At 38.7% G+C, this 19,464-nt stretch overlaps 1 protein-coding gene across 7 annotated transcripts in view; it reads left to right on the top strand.

Annotated features, from left to right (window-relative positions):
* The first annotated feature begins 510 nt into the window (after window positions 1–510).
* The window catches only part of LOC131975170 (citron Rho-interacting kinase), a 69,362-nt gene continuing 50,408 nt past the window's right edge, over window positions 511–19,464 (top strand). For 6 of the 7 annotated variants that reach the window (XM_059337743.1, XM_059337746.1, XM_059337744.1 and 3 more), the window contains exons 1-4: window positions 511–883; window positions 6,792–6,903; window positions 9,459–9,602; window positions 9,938–10,057. In XM_059337743.1, coding sequence (XP_059193726.1) covers window positions 807–883; window positions 6,792–6,903; window positions 9,459–9,602; window positions 9,938–10,057 — 453 coding nt within the window. In that variant the 5' untranslated portion in view covers window positions 511–806. The remainder of the gene's footprint in view (window positions 884–6,791; window positions 6,904–9,458; window positions 9,603–9,937; window positions 10,058–19,464) is intronic. The other variant, XM_059337748.1, reaches the window with a different exon arrangement.

A 19,464-nucleotide genomic window follows, 5' to 3' on the forward strand; every position in this document is an offset into this window, starting at 1 on the left:
GCAATTTGACACCATAGTGTTGTAGTTGGGTATTGGGGTACTATGAACTCTTTAAGATATGATGGTGCCTGATCATAAAGGGCTGTGTTGGTAGGGAGAAGGATGGTATACAGTGCTATCAATAAGGAAATCCTACATGTTACATTTATACTGCCTACTTCCTTCAAGCAAGAACCGCATCTATTTTTAAATTGTTTACTTGCAGATCAAAACAGAGTTTTACTGCAATGCATTCTTGTCTTGCCAGTTATTAGATTGCAACACGTCAGCTCATTTAGGGGAGGTTTAGTAGAGGGTGATTGTGTTTAATCACTTATGAGCTGCTCAATTTAGGAAGTCGTTAGTAACTGACATGCACATACAGTAGTTTTCAACTGTTGGTAGCTGTATGTTAACGCATTGTGTCAAGCAGCATACATTAGGATGATTAGTGACGGCTGCTGCAGTACAGGGAGAGAATGAAACAGTTGGGGGTGGTAAGGGTGAGCGGGTGACAGGGAATAGAGAAAAAGAGAGAGAGGGTGGAAGCTTCCTCTCACTCTCTACAGTATGTCATCACCGGTCTGCTGCATTACTCTACAATGCCGTTTCTCTCTAGTCCTCCACTCCCTCCTTCTCTCCTCCGCTCTGTCTCTCTGTAAGCAGTAATCTCCAGTTGCTCTCGCTGCCTCACGGCTTTCTGCCCTGCCACAGCACATCTCTCTCTCCTCTCGGCTCCACTCTCTCCCCAGTGAGGATGACATCCCTGAATTTGATTAACCAGCGAAGCTCTCATTCTGGCTGGTGGCTTCCGAGGGAGACCCCACATGAGCGGGCTAACTGGACGAAGAGGTGCCGCGTCTAAGGAGCTTCGTAGAAAAGCTGTAGCTGTAGCAGTCCCTGAGTAAGTGCTATACTGTTTTACTTACAGTACTGCTCCTATCAACGATAACGTAGGGGGTGAGGGTGATGACTTCGTCAGGGAAGGAATGAAATCACTATCTTTGTTTACAGCTCTAAACTGCTACAGCGCATTGTTATTTTGCATGTCACAATGATGGACCTATTACCTGACTGATTGATTGACTGACACTACAGCTGAGGATTTCTAAGATTAGATAGCACTGCTGGCAGCAAGCTTATGCAGCAGCTATATCTTGTCTATCAGGAATGAGCACTATTCTTGGTCACGACACTGAAATGCTGTGTCTTTGTTTGCCCATCTCTCTTCTTCACTGTGCTTACTGTAGCATACACTCATACAGATGGCTATCACTCCCTGGGGTGGCGTTCAAACTCTGCACTGTTTGTATTTGGTCGTGACACTGTATGCTTTTTAAAAAATTTTAAAATTTGATTAATCTATGCCAAGACTGAGGAAGTTTTGAGACAAAGTTTATCTGAATGTCTATAACGCAGGGATTTTTTCAAATGATCTCAACTCACTTAAAGCCTCCAGTTGGTCAGGTGCTCTAGCAGTTGGGGTTGAGATCCAGAAACAAAACTGAAAATTCCAAAGTCAGTTGGAAAAAGTATGACAAGCTGACTGTGGTTGGAGGAAAGTATCTCTATGGTAACAGCAGCTTTTGCCAAGGGTGGAGAAGAGGTGAAGGATGCTTGCTGCTTCTTTCTGGCGCCTATTCAGCTGGATCGCAAATTACAGCACTGACAGGACTTTTTAGGCAGAACAAAACAGAATATTGATGAAGAGTTTGTTGTAGGGATTGCTAAGTAGATGAAAAGATAGATGATGGTAGTATATAGTATATAGAATAGTATTATCTGCAGGGATGTGTTCCGATGTGTTTGGTTAGGGGACCTATTCAAGGTTAGTATCAGAAAAGCTTTAATTTATTATTTCTGTCTCCACTAATCATATCTATATTGATTACTTTACAATATATTATATCCATCTAAAAGAAACAGATCACAATACAGCATACTGTCACCATCAATAAAAAGCTTCTGACATTTTTTAAATCCCCTTAAAATGTAACTTCAATAAAGTACCAATGAAAAAATAAACAAGCCTAAAATCCAGCTTTCGACTGGGCAGAGAGCCCATCATAGTTTAGAATAATGGCTTGGCACCTGGGGTGGCCAATCAGATTCCAGAGGGGGCCTCTGCCACCCATGGCCACTCCCTGGACAGGCCCCTTATTATGTACACCACCTGGATAATGTGATTCATGCTTCACATGCAGTGTGCTTTATAAGTTGCCTGGAATAATGTAGACTATATTCATTATATAAATGGTTAAAGTTGCCAGGAGGAGTGTGCAGTCACATCTGTGTGGGTGTTTTTTTTAAATCTGTGTTTACCTGTTTGTGGAGACAGAACCAATTGGATGTAGATGGTACAGAGGAAATGAGAGACACCTGTGCGTAGTCAAAAAGAAGGCAACTCTCTGCAGAACAAATCTGTGCTAATGTGATGTGATGCTAATATGAGTTGTGATGAGAGAGAGAGAGCTCTACTGCTCCATATCCTCAAGTGTCATTTTCCCAAAAGCCTCCTTTAGAAGCCCACACTGATCCTCTTTGTCGTTTGGATTTGTGATATAATGACAGACTGGATTTTTGAAGTGCTTTCCTAAGTGCTCAGGATACTTTTATAGATTGTGATATTCTGTCAACTCGACCACAACAAATGCATTGATGTCAGAGCATTCAGGTGCAGGTCTATAGCTTTGGTGGCCCCAATGAACACTGAAAGTTTTTAGTGCCATATTGAACCTTGTTATGTGGAACATTTGCCATGCAACAGCATTGTCTTTGAATAATACCAGCCAATTAGTTATTAAAGGCTAATTGCATCTTTAGTTGACTTGTTTAACACCCCTTGTATTGCAACACATTGCACTGGATACTTGCAATAATTCTAACAACAGTGATGTTTAATTGGTCATGTATTCCTTTGGGTGTGTTGGTGCATCCGCCATCAGGCCTCAAGGATAAGAAACTCCTGTCCTACTTGCAGGACTTCCAAGCCTGTAGCTCTATCTATGTGTACACTGTACACACTTCTAACTACTTTAGAAATAGTTTTAAATTTAAAATTTAAAACCGTAATAAAATGTCACATCATACTCCAAATTTATCAGTATTATCGCTGTATTTTTAAGATATGCTGAAATGTTCAAAAAGTACTGATTGAAACACAGATCTCATTTCTCCAAATGCACTATTGAAAATCACTTATACTATTTGCAGCACTACGTATTTTTTGTTCTAATTTACATTACAATAATAACATAGCCATTGCCTGATCTAAACATATGAGAACCATATCAAATGTGCATTAACATTAACGATAGCACCATGTGACCATGAAAGGTAACTGCACTTTGTGGTCATTGCAGGGAAAACAGCAACCAAAAGATTTCTTAACATTCTATGTTCAAGTAAAGAGGCCATGTCAAATTTTACAACACAGGCAGTGTCGCTGTTTCATGGATCACTGTTTTGTTGAAGTTATTCCAACTTTGGAATTTAGCTTGTTAGAGAAGTGATTTTTTTCTTCCACGAATAGTTTCCCTGGTACATATTTTAAAGCAGGGGTGTCTGAGCCAAAAGTTACCTGATGGATGCCCCCATGATAGATTATAAAGTGCCTTCTGAAATGCCCTTCCAGTGAAGAGCACATGATTAAGTGCCCTTTAAGGTGCTCCGAAATTGAAAAAACATGACAAAATGTCCACTAGGGTGACCTTCCAGTAGAAAAAAATGTGATGAAGTGCCCTCAAGGGTGGTCTTTTAATTCAAGAAAACATGATGCATTGCCATGTATGCTAACCTACATGCTAACATACCGCATGCAGCTGGTGCCCTTTTACATTTTTCCACTTCTTCTCCTCAGCCAGTCCTCCACTACACATGCTTCATGGTGCTAACCATTGCAAATCCACTAGTCCAACTCTCTAAAACTGTAGTGTTGTGATATCAAGCTGGAGCTGGAAAAACAAGTTTGAATCAGAGAACTGCTGCAGAAGCAGAATCCTGAAGTGCTGTATCTTTAGTGCATGACTGATGTATAACTCGTTTATTTTTGTCATGACAATAGGCATATAATGTCTCTTAGTATATTTCGAGAAGACGGCTGAAAGATGAAACTAGAGGGGATGGTGAGCTTGTTTTTAGAGACTAATCTGTGCCACTACAGTGTTGCAACAGGTCTGTGATTCACTGCTGCCTACAGGCCATACAGTAGCACTGGCCCCTTGTCACCTTGCAGACTGAATGTAGAGCAACACCATGACTGGGATGCAACCTCTTTCCACTCTCCTCCTCTTCAACAACGGTGACTCAGAGACCAGCACACATTATCCAACCCACGAAAAAGAGCTCCTCGACTGGGTTGGAAGCCAGTGTTCTGCTGAACATTACTGTTCTGTTGATGATGAGTTGTTATAAACAAACAGTATATGAACATTTAGGATTGCAGATACTGCAATTATAATGCTTGCCTACCAAATGTAGGATAATTTTCTGGACTTGTTTATTTATACATAATGTTTCAATAACTTGAACATGGAAATGTTCAGCAAACAAATGTAGTCCAGCTCAGTGGTCAAACTACCTTTCCTCTGGATGTAACGAGTTTATAAAGGTATAGTTATTAGTAACTGCTTTCAGGGAGATAATTATTGCAGAGGAGGGGCACAGCTGCACAGTCTGTTAGCTGAGCTCATTATGGGCAGTCAGCTATTCAGTCTGGGAGGAAGACAGCCAGATCTGAGTCCCATCTGGTGCCTCATTCTAAGATGGCACCCTGTAACCACCAACTTTACCACTGGCTTGGTGTTGTGGAAGTTCTCCTCATTGTTAAGAAGAATACAACACTAAGCTATGCAGTGTTGTTATTGTCTCAGCACATATAGATGTATGAGATTCATATGTGGGTTTGCAGCTCTGAGAGCCACCAGGAGACATCAACCAGGCTTCTGTGAAAATTAGTTGAGTTGGGTTGATTTTTGGTTTTGCCAGTTCAGGCCAGTGTGTGAGCTAAAACTGGTCAGATTTTACACACATAAGCTGAAGTGGCATTTGTAATAATGGCAAGTTCTCCCAAATAATGCAGCAGCCAACATCAGCAACATAGCGCCATTTTTTTTTTTATCAGTCTGGGAGAACGATGTTACCCGCTATTGATAAACTATCTGCCCATGCTCTATTGCTTGCACTGCAGAGAAATAGAGAGAAAATGAAAGAGATCAGTGGAGGTGGGAATGTGCACAGAACACATTGTTTGTTTACTATAGTAAGTTTACATATTTTTTGGATGACATAATGAGAAATTGCAGAGTTAATCTCAATGAAAATGAAAACTGCACCAATATGGAAAACCTTTTGGGCAAAAGAACTGAGTCTCACCCTCAGCTTAGAGGTGCATTACTGCCCCAAAGTGGACGCTCATTCGTGGCTTCTTTCAGTGTCATTATGTTCTACGTCCGAGCAGCTGCTGAGTCGACACCAAGTGATCAAATTCGGTATACCAGTTCAGTCCGGTGTTGAAAGTATTTTCACTGATTAAAATGGTTTCTTTAAACACTTTGCTCCCTGATTTCACAGAAACAAAATGTTGACGTCTCATTTAAACCAAAGTGTCACTGATGTAATGTGCCTCCAGGCTGAGAATCAGCAGGTTGTTAGAGAAAGCTTACCTCATCTAACACTTTGCTCATGCCATCATAACTCATGACAAGCCACCTGCTCCAGCATCATGTCATACTGGAATACCAGGCAGTATTCTGATGTTGCTTGGGCACATTCTGTGTAGCCTGCTGTGTTACTGAACAACTCACCCCATTATGACCCTTGAAGCATAATGATTACATCAGTGACATTTCTGGGCAAATATTAGCAAGCACCAGAGTAATCTCTAGAGACTCATAATATCCGTTGTTCATCTGTAATTTCTGCTTAGCTTTGTTTTTTTTTTAACACAAATGCTACTGTGTGTGATCCAGGCAGCAACATAATGGTTATATCCTGCTGGTCACAGACGGTATGCACATTAGAGCACAGTCAAATGACAGAAATAGACAATTTAACAACAATGTAAATGGCAGTTCAGAATAATGCAATAGTAAAACCACATAGAAATCCACTAGTCCTCATGATAGTTGAGCTTGCGTGTTACTGTAGGAGTGGGAGGTGAGCCTCTGCTTTTAATAGACATTCTCCCTCTGTCACTCATTCTTCTGCCTGCCTCTTGATCACAAAAGCTGCCAAATATATCCAGCAGTGGTAAAAGAAGCTGTTGTGTGAACACAAGCAGGCTATTTATAGTCTCTGTTAAGCTGGAATATGAGCGTATATTTGGTCGGCACAGTATGTTTTTCCGTGAACAGCATACTGTATCTGCTTGTATCTGTGAGATGTTACTATAAAAATGGAATAAGTGTTATATGTATTCAGTGCTTGATTGTTCATTGCTCTTTTTTTGTATTAGAGTCAATATATGGTTTTGAAATGTATTTAATAAAGGCACATTTGCTTGATTAATAATTAGTAATAAACATGAATATATCTAGTTTTAAATGCAATACTCACAACTGTTTGACACATGAATTCTATAATATGCTGTCACTTATATGGTGGGTGTCAGAACACACATGAAAGGTTATTTTTCCAATTGACGGACTGAAAAAGGTCTAAACTATACAGCATGATTATGAAGTGTTTTATATAAGAGCACTGAGTCAGCCCTTCAGTTTTCAAGAGAGGTTGTGCATAACGACTGCTTGCCGTCATGTTTCTCTCCGTTCACTATCTCCCCCATCCTCTCCTCACGCTCTCCTGTCCTACAGATTAGTGACTCCTTCCATCAAGTCCTTAGACTGTCTCCTTTGGAAAAGCCTCATTAAAAATACAAAAAGCCAGCATTGCCGGACACATGTCACAGGTATTACTCTTCACATGGTAAGAGTTTGTTTCCAGAACGAGCTAAATCAGCCATCTGTTTGTCAGTTTGCCTCTACACTGTAGCTGAGCTGGAGTGTGTGTGTGTCCATGTTTATGTATCCTGGTATTCCACGTCTCTCTTAGTATTCACAAATTGACTTTTAAAAACAGGGCTTTCGATATGGCAAAAATCTGTTACAGTTGTACAGGCAATTGCTTTTTGGTGCATGATTGAACAGTACAAATCCTTCTTTTTAACACATGGTGTAAAATTAAAAGTGAAAGTACAATAAAAGTACAATGATATAAGTATGAGGTACTGAGGTCCTAAACATGATCTTCCATGCAATGGAAAAACTATATAAAACATAATTAGTGATGTATTAGACATGATTTTACACTGTTATGAAGAGCATGCATCTCTCCTCCAACTCTATTATCAGATCTCATTGTTGTACGTTTACCATTTTACAAAAATAGTTTCCTTTCTAACAGTCATAAAAAAGAAAAACTATATATGACTATCCATTTTCTTTAATAATATCAAATTAATGTTCAAGTGAGCTTGCTAAGTGACCTTCATCAACAATTTTTTTTCAATTTTACACTTAATGTGTTAATCCTCATTGGTAAAGATAATATTTTGGTGGATTTGCTACACTGTCTGGTTAGCAGGATTCAAACATTACGTATTGACTATATTATTTGATACATTGACTATATAGTTGATCTTATAATTGTGACAAATTACTGAAAGTAGAATTCAGAATGCCGTTCACTATAGCTTGCAGTGATGTTAAATATAATAATAATAATAATAATAAACATATTTTATAGTACTTTTCTAAACAGTGTTAAAAAGTACTTTAAACATACATTAAAGTAACATACAACAAAAACAATAATACAAAATGAATAGATAAAATAAAAACATGCTTCAACAAACTTTTTTGCAAGGTCATCAACGCAAATGCCAGAATCAAATAAAACACCCACATCTCTTGCAGTTAGCCTAATGTTATGACAGAATTGGGTGTGGGAAGCAAGATAATTTACGTTTCATCATTTCAACGTTTAAGATAATTTTGTGAAGTCCAGATAATATCAGAAAGGCAGGCGTTAAGTTGGGTTATGCTGCTATTATTAGTAGATTATAATGGGAGATATAACTGGTTGTCGTCAGCATAACTGGTACTCGACATTATGTTTGCTAATGGCCTTAACCAAGCGAAGCATATATATATATATATGGAGACTGCAAATTTGTTGTAAGATATCAGGGGAATGAAGTCCATATGATTTAAAACGTAACTTGGTGTGAAGTGAAATGTTCCAATGCCATAACGTCACCTCCATACGGAAGAGGATTGGGGCCAGGTAGGAGAAAAAAAGAGAGAAGAGGATTTTTTTTTCATTATGCAGTTCCAGAAAAAAGTTTTGAGTTCTATAATGTTGGAAAGATAGTCACAGATTGGTTGTTCCTTACACAAGTCATCAGAGGATCATTGTTTTAGAGAAACTGTGTCGATCTCAACAGTTAGGTAGACTGCAAGATTTTCATCATGTCATATAATGAGCAATAACCACAATATTTAAGGGTGTAGTACTAAAATACCATTACACATAAATGAACTGTTCTTGGTAAAATTGGGGAAATCTGTTTTTATGTCATTAATTACATTTTTTAGACATATAGTAGACGTACTGAGGAAAATCAGGTTGTAGCTTGAAATCTACTTTACCAAATTCAAAAAGTTGACTTTGTTATCGTCATTTCAACTTTTTTCTCCAAGTGCAAAATTATTATTTTTTTCTCCTACCTGGCCCCAATCCTCTTCCGTACCTGTAAAAATGATGAATATACTGTAGAATGACTGGCCAGTTGCAGTGCATTGGATCCCACAAAAAATCTATATGCATCTACAACTTCTTACTGTATTCTGTGACTCATCACAGAATACAGTAAGAAGTTGAAATGCAGTTTGTTACTTCCAGCCTATCTTACTATTCATCATGAACATGTGTTATGATCAGATCCCTATACAACATCTGCCTTCTAAATAGTTTGGAAATGGAAAATCTTTCTGAAAGTATTTAGTGATTCTCTGCAGTAAGGTTGGATTCCAGTACAACATTGCTTTGAGTGGCTTCAGCCCAATGCTATGGCGCCGTGTTGTTGTGAGCATGTGTCTGTATACTTACTGGGTGTTTGTGCGACTATACACTTAGACTGTGTATCTGTGGCTGTGCTTCCAGCCCTGCTGTTTTTCTGGTTTCCAATGCTCCCCAGGCCCTGTAATGCTGTAATGGCACATATAATTGTATCATCAATCGCTACCACTGACATGTGCCACCAAACAAGTGCAGTCTCATATGTTTGCACACACACACAAACACAAGTGCATTGTTACTAATATTGATTTTAATATTTTAGACAACAAGAAGCCTCTGTTAACACAGCTTCACTGTCAAGGGACGCTGTGAAAAATTCACAGTATCTTCTCACAGGGATTTATTAAATGGCACTAAACTGTCAGAGGAAAGTGAGGTTCATGCTATGTTCATGTTTTCAGGTGGAGCAGGAGATCTCACTCGTCCAGAGGAAGATGTCTGACCTTGAGTCAGTGCTGCAGCAGAAGGATATAGAGTTGAAGGCCTCAGAGACCCAGAGGACAATCCTGGAACAGGACCTGGCAACCTACATCACAGAATGTAGTGTGAGTAGCTTCTATAGTGGACACACAGACTGTTGTACTTGTTCTAAATATGCATGTGCATGTGTTTGCATGAGCCTTTTAAATGTACATTAACAGGATTTGACTGCTGGGTGCAGCGGGTGTTTTGAATTGCATGATTTATTAACAAAATATGAACCCCTCAGCAGCAATCCAATTCAAGAGCATAGCCTCCGAATGACCATGATGAGGAATCAAAGGCAATTATTACATTATAACCACTGATTGCAAAGCTCTTGTGTTAGATTGCAGTAGTTTTAGCTGGGTAAACACAGCAAACTATTAACTGTCTCAACATGTGCATGTCTTGGTTTCAGAGTCTAAAGCGAAGTTTGGAACAGGCTCGAATGGAAGTGTCACAGGAGGACGATAAAGCTCTGCAGCTCCTCCATGACATCAGGGAGCAGAGCAATAAGCTTCAAGAGATCAAAGAGCAGGTAGGACTATGCCATATTGGGTCATAGACAGACAGTCAGTCCAGACAGTCAGTTAGTTTGAATATATAATATTTACTTCTAATGATGTACACTCAAAACTGAATTAAGGCACTGATAAGCCATCTAACATTACAGCATAACGCTGACTGACTTTATTGTGCATTCAGGTGCATCTTGTAAATAGGTCTACAGGAGAATACATATAAATGCAATACAAATTGCCAGAGAGCCTTTCATTATATTTTTATACACATAATTATCACCTCGTACGAGTTGTTTCGGTTTTCCCTACATAAATAAAGACATTTCCACCATAAATTGATGCATAAATGGGCACAAAGTGTGTGTGTGTGTGTGTGTGTGTGTGTGTGTGTGTGTGTGTGTGTGTGTGTGTATTTGCTTGTGTTGAATGAACTCTCAGAGGAATTTGGACAAATTAAATGATAAATGAACTCTTTAGTAGCAAAGATATTCTTCATTTGACGTTTTACCCATTCTCCCCATTAAACATTATCATTTTTGTAGTGAAGGGTATACTGCAGTGATGGCCAAATTAAGCTTCATGAAGCATTATTTTCTTAATTTTATGATCCCACTAGATTGTGCTCTCTTGATTCAAGAGTGCCAATGAACTATATGTTATGTGTAAAGCAGAAATGAAAGGTCTTATAGAAAATGGATAGTAATAGTAATGGAAGTTGGGTGAAGCAGTTCAAGTCAAGGCTGAGTGTGTGGGGTGTGAGTGTTAATTAGATCGACACATGATGTCAGAATCCCACCACAGGGGTGCAGTCAGTGTAACATTAAACACCTACACTATGTCCAGAAAGGCCAAACATTGCAGAACCCTATTTATTGTTGTATTGCATAATTGTATAATTGTTGTGATTTTTGTCACTCTTCTAAAATCATAGAACCTTTTTACAACAATATAATGATGCAGTTTCTTTATAGTGTCTCATTGAAAAGGGTGTGTAGAGTATACCATATGGCTTTCAATGTTTGAGGAGCTTCATAGGGAGGAGTTCACTTTACTATAAATATATAAATGGTTCAGGTTTATTCATTTATCTGCAAGAAAAATAAATGCACAATAATACATTAATTACACAATCAGTATAAAGGCTGTATCAAGTGTAAGCTGAGTCAACTCAGTGTGAATCCCTCTGCAATCAGGAATACTGTTAATGATGAAAGAGTCATAGCAGCTTTACTGTACATGCAGCCCTTAATTAGTGAAATCAAATGTGATGAATGTGATGCATGTATGAGTGTTTGTGTTCAACATATATTTCTGCATGTGTGGCAGCACCACATGACCGAGTGTTGCCAACTGTGAGAATGTAGCTGTTAAAAAATTGACAGTTTAGGACAGCAGATAGAAAGCATGAAAATCATCTTTCTGGCATTATGCACCATTTTTTTTTAAAAAAGGTAAGAGAAAAGCAACCTGTTTTTCTCAGCCTACACTAGTGCTGGTTACCAAGCACAGAATACACTGTGCAATGGTTGCCATGGTGATGAGAGCCATATACCTACGAGTGAAGAGAGCACTGATGCAGTGGGCAGGCTGTCGTGATGAGGTGCAGGGGCCTTAGCTCATACTAAGAGAAACAGAACATCACTTGGTATACCATCCTAACATTAATGATCTGTGTTAGACGAATGAACCCTGTCCTGAATAGAGCTTTATATTATCTCTTTTCTTGATAAACTCCTTGAAAATCTGCATTTAATATCATATATTGTGCATACACTTTTTCAAGATAGAGCATGCAATTTATCAGCATCATGTAATCTTAACAATATTATAGTCTAGAGAAGCCAGTTGAAGTAGTCCAGGAAGAAACTCCCTTGCTGTCCTCCTTTAGAGCTGTAGTAAAGGTGCTCATATTAACATTGGGACATGTTTGACTTGCTGTAATCATTCCTCCTATTAATTAAGACTGGTGGAGCCTCTTTTTTTACTTCATGTACATTTTGAAAGCCATTTTTTACACATAAGGACTGATATTTCTCGCCCTCACTTACACTGGAATTACATTATTTAGTGTATCGCCGTTGTTTGGTAATTGCTGGTTTTGGCCTGGGAAAATGTATTAAAGTTTGACATATCTAAATCTCTCCAGAAAATTCTTTATATAGCCTGCCTATAAAGTAAACACAGATAATATATGTATCCAGGAAATTTAAATCTGCCAGGACACAGAACCCTGAATATGAGGGAACTTTATAATAGCCACTGAGCAAAAGAGGAATCAATACAGCAAGCAAAAACTGTTTAATTCATATTGTTTTGAAGGGGACATATGATGAAATATTAACTTTTTCACTGTTTGTGCAAGTACATTTGGGTATCTGGCATGCCTACCAACCCACAAACTTGAAATAGGAATTCAACAAGGCATTCAGATTTTGGCTCCCCTTTGTCACATGCAGACTTGTAAGAATAAAGCACCCCACATATGAGTCTCCCTGCAAAGGTGCACATATTTTTTGCAAACAGATCAGAGGTATGGAAGAATTATCCTATCTTTATTCAAGAGCGTAGATTTTCAGTTTGAGAGCATAATTTGTCTTTCTCGTGCTCAGATTTGTTCTCCTCATGCTCACATTTTGCGCTCGCACTCAGATTTCTGCTGCTTTCTTTCAAAATGTGTGCGTGCACTTAAAAATCACATGCTTGTGCTCACATTTCTTCTTCTTGGACACAAACATTTTGCTCGCACTCAAATATGTCCTGTGCGCACTCAAATCTAAAGTCTACGCGCTCAGATCTCAACTCTGCGCTCTCAAAACTTTTGTGCTCGCACCCAGAACACGCACGTCCTCTCAGGTTGAGGTGTCTGCTCAGACTGAACGTGGTCCCGCCCTGCGCTTAAAGTAGTGTGTTTCACCAGCCAATAGGGAGACAGCTAGATTGTGGGCCGGTCTTAGGTGCGTTCCCTCGGCTTTTTGAGCGCTCCGTTTGGGCGGGTATATGGTCTGTTTGTAAAACTGCTTCTCTCTTAAAATACACCAATTTACCATATTAGCCAGCTATTTGAATCGTCACCTATTTAAAACGCAGCATATTTATGTAGAATTAATCTTAAGTAGTCCTAAAAAGAGTTATAATTATATATATATATATATATATATATATATATATATATATATATATATATATATATATATATATATATAACTCTTTTCAGGACTACTTAAGATTAATTCTTATATATATATATATATATATATATCACGATAGTCCAGTGGTGAAGTACGCTACCAACTGTTGCATTTTAAACCATGGGACGCCGGTTCGCATCCCGTCCACCGCACTCTTGCTGCATGTCTTATTATGATTTAAAATTTTTATTGATAAATTAATGTAACAGTAATACAATCCGTGTAACCAGCTGATTCTCTTATTGCAACGTGTATCACCGTCCTATTTACGCGGTCAAAGCCAGGGGGCGCATAATTAGGCTAATGTTGGTAATACTTTCACTTTCACAAGAAGAAGACTTTGAGCAGGATTCGGAGTGCGGCAGCGAATGAATGGGAGACAGATGGATGGCCAAAGACCTCAAGTAAGTTCATTGCTAAATGTTGCTACAACTCAAAACACTTGTACTTATCAACATATATAGCGAGCCTTTGTCGGCACTAGGGACAGAAACTCATTATGAATGAAGTGACGTCAGCGGGGATTCCCTTCAGCTCGCGCATCATTATGTGTGCCGACCTGCCGCTGGTACGATCATACGTTGCCAATTATTGTACTTTCGTTGTACATGTTACAATGAAGGCCCGCTATATATGTTGATAAGTACGAGTGTCAAAATGATTACTGTACAGTTATTGAAACTACTGTATATGATCGATGTGTTTTGAGTTGTAGCAACATTTAGCAATGAACTTACTTGAGGTCTTTGGCCATCCATCTGTCTCCCATTCATTTGCTGCCGCGCTCCGAGTCCGGCTCAAAGTCTTCTTCTTGTGAAAGTGAAAGTATTACCAACATTAGCCTAATTATGCGCCCCCTGGCTTTGACCGCGTAAATAGGACGGTGATACACGTTGCAATAAGAGAATCAGCTGGTTACACGGATTGTATTACTGTTACATTGATTTATCAATTAAAATTTTAAATCATAATAAGACATGCAGCAAGAGTGCGGTGGACGGGATGCGAACCGGCGTCCCATGGTTTAAAATGCAACAGTTGGTAGCGTACTTCACCACTGGACTATCGTGACACCACTGTACAAATGAACAGAAAAAAAAAAAAGAAAAAAAAAAAAAAATATATATATATATATATATATATATATATATAAATAATAATAGAAAAAAAAAATCTAAACTACCATAACTCTTTTTAGGACTACTTAAGATTAATTCTACATAAATATGCTGCGTTTTAAATAGGTGACGATTCAAATAGCTGGCTAATATGGTAAATTGGTGTATTTTAAGAGAGAAGCAGTTTTACAAACAGACCATATACCCGCCCCGACGGAGCGCTCAAAAAGCCGAGGGAACGCACCTAAGACCGGCCCACAATCTAGCTGTCTCCCTATTGGCTGGTGAAACACACTACTTTAAGCGCAGGGCGGGACCACGTTCAGTCTGAGCAGACACCTCAACCTGAGAGGACATGCGTGTTCTGGGTGCGAGCACAAAAGTTTTGAGAGCGCAGAGTTGAGATCTGAGCGCGTAGACTTTAGATTTGAGTGCGCACAGGACATATTTGAGTGCGAGCAAAATGTTTGTGTCCAAGAAGAAGAAATGTGAGCACAAGCATGTGATTTTTAAGTGCACGCACACATTTTGAAAGAAAGCAGCAGAAATCTGAGTGCGAGCGCAAAATGTGAGCATGAGGAGAACAAATCTGAGCACGAGAAAGACAAATTATGCTCTCAAACTGAAAATCTACGCTCTTGAATAAAGATAGGATAATTCTTCCATATCAGAGTAGACTTGGCTTTTTCAGGAGGGGGGACTTAAAGAGACAGATGCTAAAATGGAGCGTTTCAGACAGAGGGTGAATACAAAAAAATAATGTGTTTTTTGAACATTAAAGCATACAAACATGTCCCCTTTAAGATTTGAAAAATGTGAACCTATCCTTTAAGGATTTAGTATACTTGAAACAAACTATGGTTTAAAGACAAATACGTTTATACCTGTTCTGCATGGCCACATTTGGATGTGTAGCATGACCCTGACCTCTCTCCTCTATGGCTGCATGTCTTTGCTGTCTTGATGCAGTGAATCATACATATGGGAACAAAGGGGACCCCTTTTGACAGTCTCTCCTCGAAGGCTTTGATGGTGTTGAACTTGAAAAGTTGTTGTGTGAAAAATGAAGGATGAATGAAATGAAGCCTGACAGATAGGATACCCTGTCCAGTTGCTTGGTAAAGTGGGGATGTCATCAGATTGTCTGTTTTGGAAATTTACAAAAATTGTTGTTGAGCTACCTATACAGCCTCACAGAGCAAGCATGACTATGGACTTAGATTGCTAGTTTGACATTTGTGGTTTTGAATGCTAAGCGGCTGATAGATTTGCAAATAGTTCTATGTCTCATGTCCAAATAAAAATGTGTATGCCAGTAGGCTGCCTTCAGGCACAAGTTGAAGTTTAACACTTTCATAACACAAACCCATCAGGTGTGAGTTATGGTGTGCTAACAGCTGTAAGACTGTTTTTAATCACAGCCCGACACAAGAACTTGGTGTGCATAACTGTGGGGAGTCAAAAATAACAAACCTTCTTATAGCAACCCTTCTATGGCTAAATTATGATTTAGAGTATAGTTTCTGTCTTCAGCTTTATGAGGATAGCTTGCTGCTCATGCATGTTATCTGGCTCGGTGTTCCCATTGGTGCCTCTCAGCAGGGTATTTATACCAGCTAAATCCAGCATTCCATCTTAAAAAGCATCAGTCTCCCACGCTCTGTCATACAACTGCAGTGTTTATCATTTTCATGCAGAAACCTTGCAGTGTTGGATCAACAAACAGTAGAGATTGGGGCTAGATTCATTTTCAAGGAAAAGCAATCTGTGTGAAACCCATGAAAACCTGAAACACCTGAAAACACATTCAAAGTGACAATTTCACCAAATAACTATGAAAAACCACATGGTTTCTGTCTTGGTTGTGTGAAAACAAAAAAGATGAGAAGACATGACATTTCATGGGCACTCAATATGTGTGTGTATTGTGTACATATGCATGAATAATCAAGATTATATAGATAATAGATAAGAATATAGAAAGAGAATAGAAAATAGTTTTGTTGTAAACAACAAAAGTTTAATTTGTTTGTGACCAAAAAAAACAAATGTGTTGACTACTACATTGACAAAAGCAGTGTTTGGTATTTACATTAATGCTTGCTTGCAGTCCTCTTTACCTTTATTATGGCTTTGGTATTAGTCTTGGCGCATTACCAACATCAGCTGTCAACTGACAGTTCACAAATTCTTATTGTTGTCAAGCTTTCCCTGAGCATGTATGAGCACAATGATAACTGTGGCAGATTTGCAACATGAAATGTATAGTAATTCTTGAAACAAATGGATCCTTATTTTCAGCCAGAGGTAGACAAAAGCATGCTTTGCATTTCTAAGCTGCAAACAGTTTTATCTGCTCTAGCTAGCTAGCTAATTAAGATAATGTTAGCTCTAGGAGTTGGTTGAAAATGCTGTCTTGGTTTGACTTTTATTAATGTTTAAACCTAACTCGGTTTAAAATAAGAACATTGTAAAAGCCTCAGAAATACACACTACATCACTACTGTAATGGAATCCAAGTAAGTAGGAGACAGACAAGGGGCAAGCAGGCAGAGGAGTCTGGGACAGTAGGCTGATCTGGTTACCTGGGCAGGGACGACAAGTATGGGTCAGGGACAGGCAGGGTCGAAACTGGGGAAGCAATCGAAAGGTAGATGCGCAAGAGCTTAACATGCTGCTGAAGACAATCTGGCAGAGACTGAGTAGAAAGAGTGGGTTTAAATCAGGTGAGGGAATGCAGGTGAATGTGGTTCCACTGATGAGGTGGGAGTGGCCGGCAGGTGAGTGGAAAAGTACTAGCAGAGCTGGCAGTAGGAAGGAAAGCCAGAAGCGGATTATGACAACTGCATGATATTGTGCTAAAACATAACTGAGTTTAAAGCTAAAATTGATTTTGCAGTTGATGAGTGAGTGGGAGTGGAAGACTTGCAAATAAAGAATAATTCTTGTATTGCCGCATAGAGCTATTAAGCTACAACAATTAAAGTATGATAAATAGTGTAAACATTATATTTTTGGATGAGCCAAAACACAGGGGTATGTATTTGACTGACTGACTGAATGAGTGATCGCACTTTGTTCGGGGAGCGTGGCTGCTTGAGGCTGCTCCCCCGCTGTCCTCTTCTACATTCGCAGCACGCGTCTGTTTTCAAACATGTTGTAACTGGCCTCCTTAGGACAATCCGTTGACCTTACTTCATTTCAAAGGTTATCATTAGGACCCAATCACTGAGTGGTGCAAAAGCGCTATTGTTCCTCTAAGGTTTATTTTATCATTAAGTGTATTTTAACTTATTTTTATAACATTTTTAAAAGCATTCCACTACAGCATTTTACATTCAACTATCAATATCCTAAATATTCACATCATAGACACTTCCATCAACTATTCCTGTAACACATTGCCCACAAAATTGCAAAATTGCATTGACCAAACGTGGTCAGCTATATACTGCTAAATCTGAGAATTGAATTTGAAAAGTAATCAGCAGAAATGTAAAGTATTTAGAACAAGCACGCAATGGGCTTTAAAAATTCTCACTGGTGTGGTTTGTCCACCACTTTAAATTCCATATGCATAAGAATTTCACATAAAATGTGTTATAGATTACTATGTTGCTGTCTTGTGAAGGGAGCATAGTGCATGTTGTGATGTGGATGTAATTTTTTCCACCAAGGACGTCACAAATTTATTTGGTATGTTTGTTTGTCTGTTGTGGGGGTGTAGCCTAGAAGATAACATTTTGGAGCGTATCTGAATCAGGGAAGAGAATACACATTATATTTTCTTTTACTTTTCGTGACATTTTGCCAGGAACCGTTCACTGCAAACAAAGCCTCCTTTTTCTAGAGAAAGATCACTTCTTCAGACCAATCGGATATCAATGGCATGGCACCATTTTGCCTTGGTGGAGGTCTGCACTCTTGAGTGCCCTTCGAGTTGTTCTAACATTTGTTGCTTACTGTTTGTTTCTGTTGCTTCATCCACTCGAACATGATGATGATGTTCATGATGCTGTGAAAGAAAGTAACAGGCAGCATATTTTATAATTAAGGGCAAGTATATTGAGCTGGAGGGAAAGAGTGAAAAAGTTAATATGTTTGAGTGGAACTCATGGGATAACCTTAACAGCAGAGTGTGCCAGTTTACCAGCCGTAAACCTGAGGCTCATCACTCCTGAATTAAAAGATTCTTTGTTGATTCATTGAGATTTCAAGGTTGAGTTGAAAATGTTTATATCAAGCTCCATCTCATCCTGCTTCCAGTCAAACAATAACAACATGAAATTAACAGAAATGCAAATGCTGTATATAATTTCCTGATATACGGTGATATCACTGTACTGTGAGTTAAACAAGATTTGCCGGAATAAACATAATGTGTTTTGAGGTTAATGATACTGTCGATAAAGATCGTAAGTAGATCCCAAGATAAGGAATAGACAGATGACTACTAATTTGAAGTTCTTTTTCAGTCTCTAGGAGGTATTAAATCTGTAAATCGGCAGTATGAAGAGATATTGTTGAGAGTATCTACCCACTTTAGACGCAGAATTTTTAATGTCTTTTCCGGTCTCTTGGAAATGTTTTCAGTAAGAATAAATTATCCACAATGGCTAAATTCCAACACAAGTGAAGCAAGTATGTTTGCAACAGATAACCTGAATGAGCCAAGAGCAGAAGATTTGTTTATAAGCTGTTTTTTATAATAAAAGAATACTGTGATTCAGCGCTCCACAAGCCCTTAGTTACTCATATTGAAAGCTTAATTTCCTTGTTTTTCATTTACTGAGTCATTGTTTTGTAGAAGAATTTGTGAAAATTTGATTAATTTCAAGCTTTTATGTCCTTGGGAAGTCACAACCAGGTGTAAGGTAGTACCCAGTAGATCCAGTCAATTCCCATTGATGGGACTTGTCAACATGCCACTGTGCAGCCAAAATGATTAATGAAGAGCAGACACACAGGTACTATTATACTGTGTGTTTTTCTTAACTGCCTAACAAGTCAGTGCCCATACAAATTAAAGGTCAACATGGGCTAACTGGTTTGGGAGACAGTGTCTTTACTCCGAGATCCATGGTTATATATGTAACCCCCTGTTCCGCTTCAGTTAAA

The sequence above is a fragment of the Centropristis striata genome, chromosome 7 (genome assembly GCF_030273125.1).
Source record: "Centropristis striata isolate RG_2023a ecotype Rhode Island chromosome 7, C.striata_1.0, whole genome shotgun sequence".
In the NCBI taxonomy this organism is placed as follows: Eukaryota; Metazoa; Chordata; class Actinopteri; order Perciformes; family Serranidae; genus Centropristis; species Centropristis striata.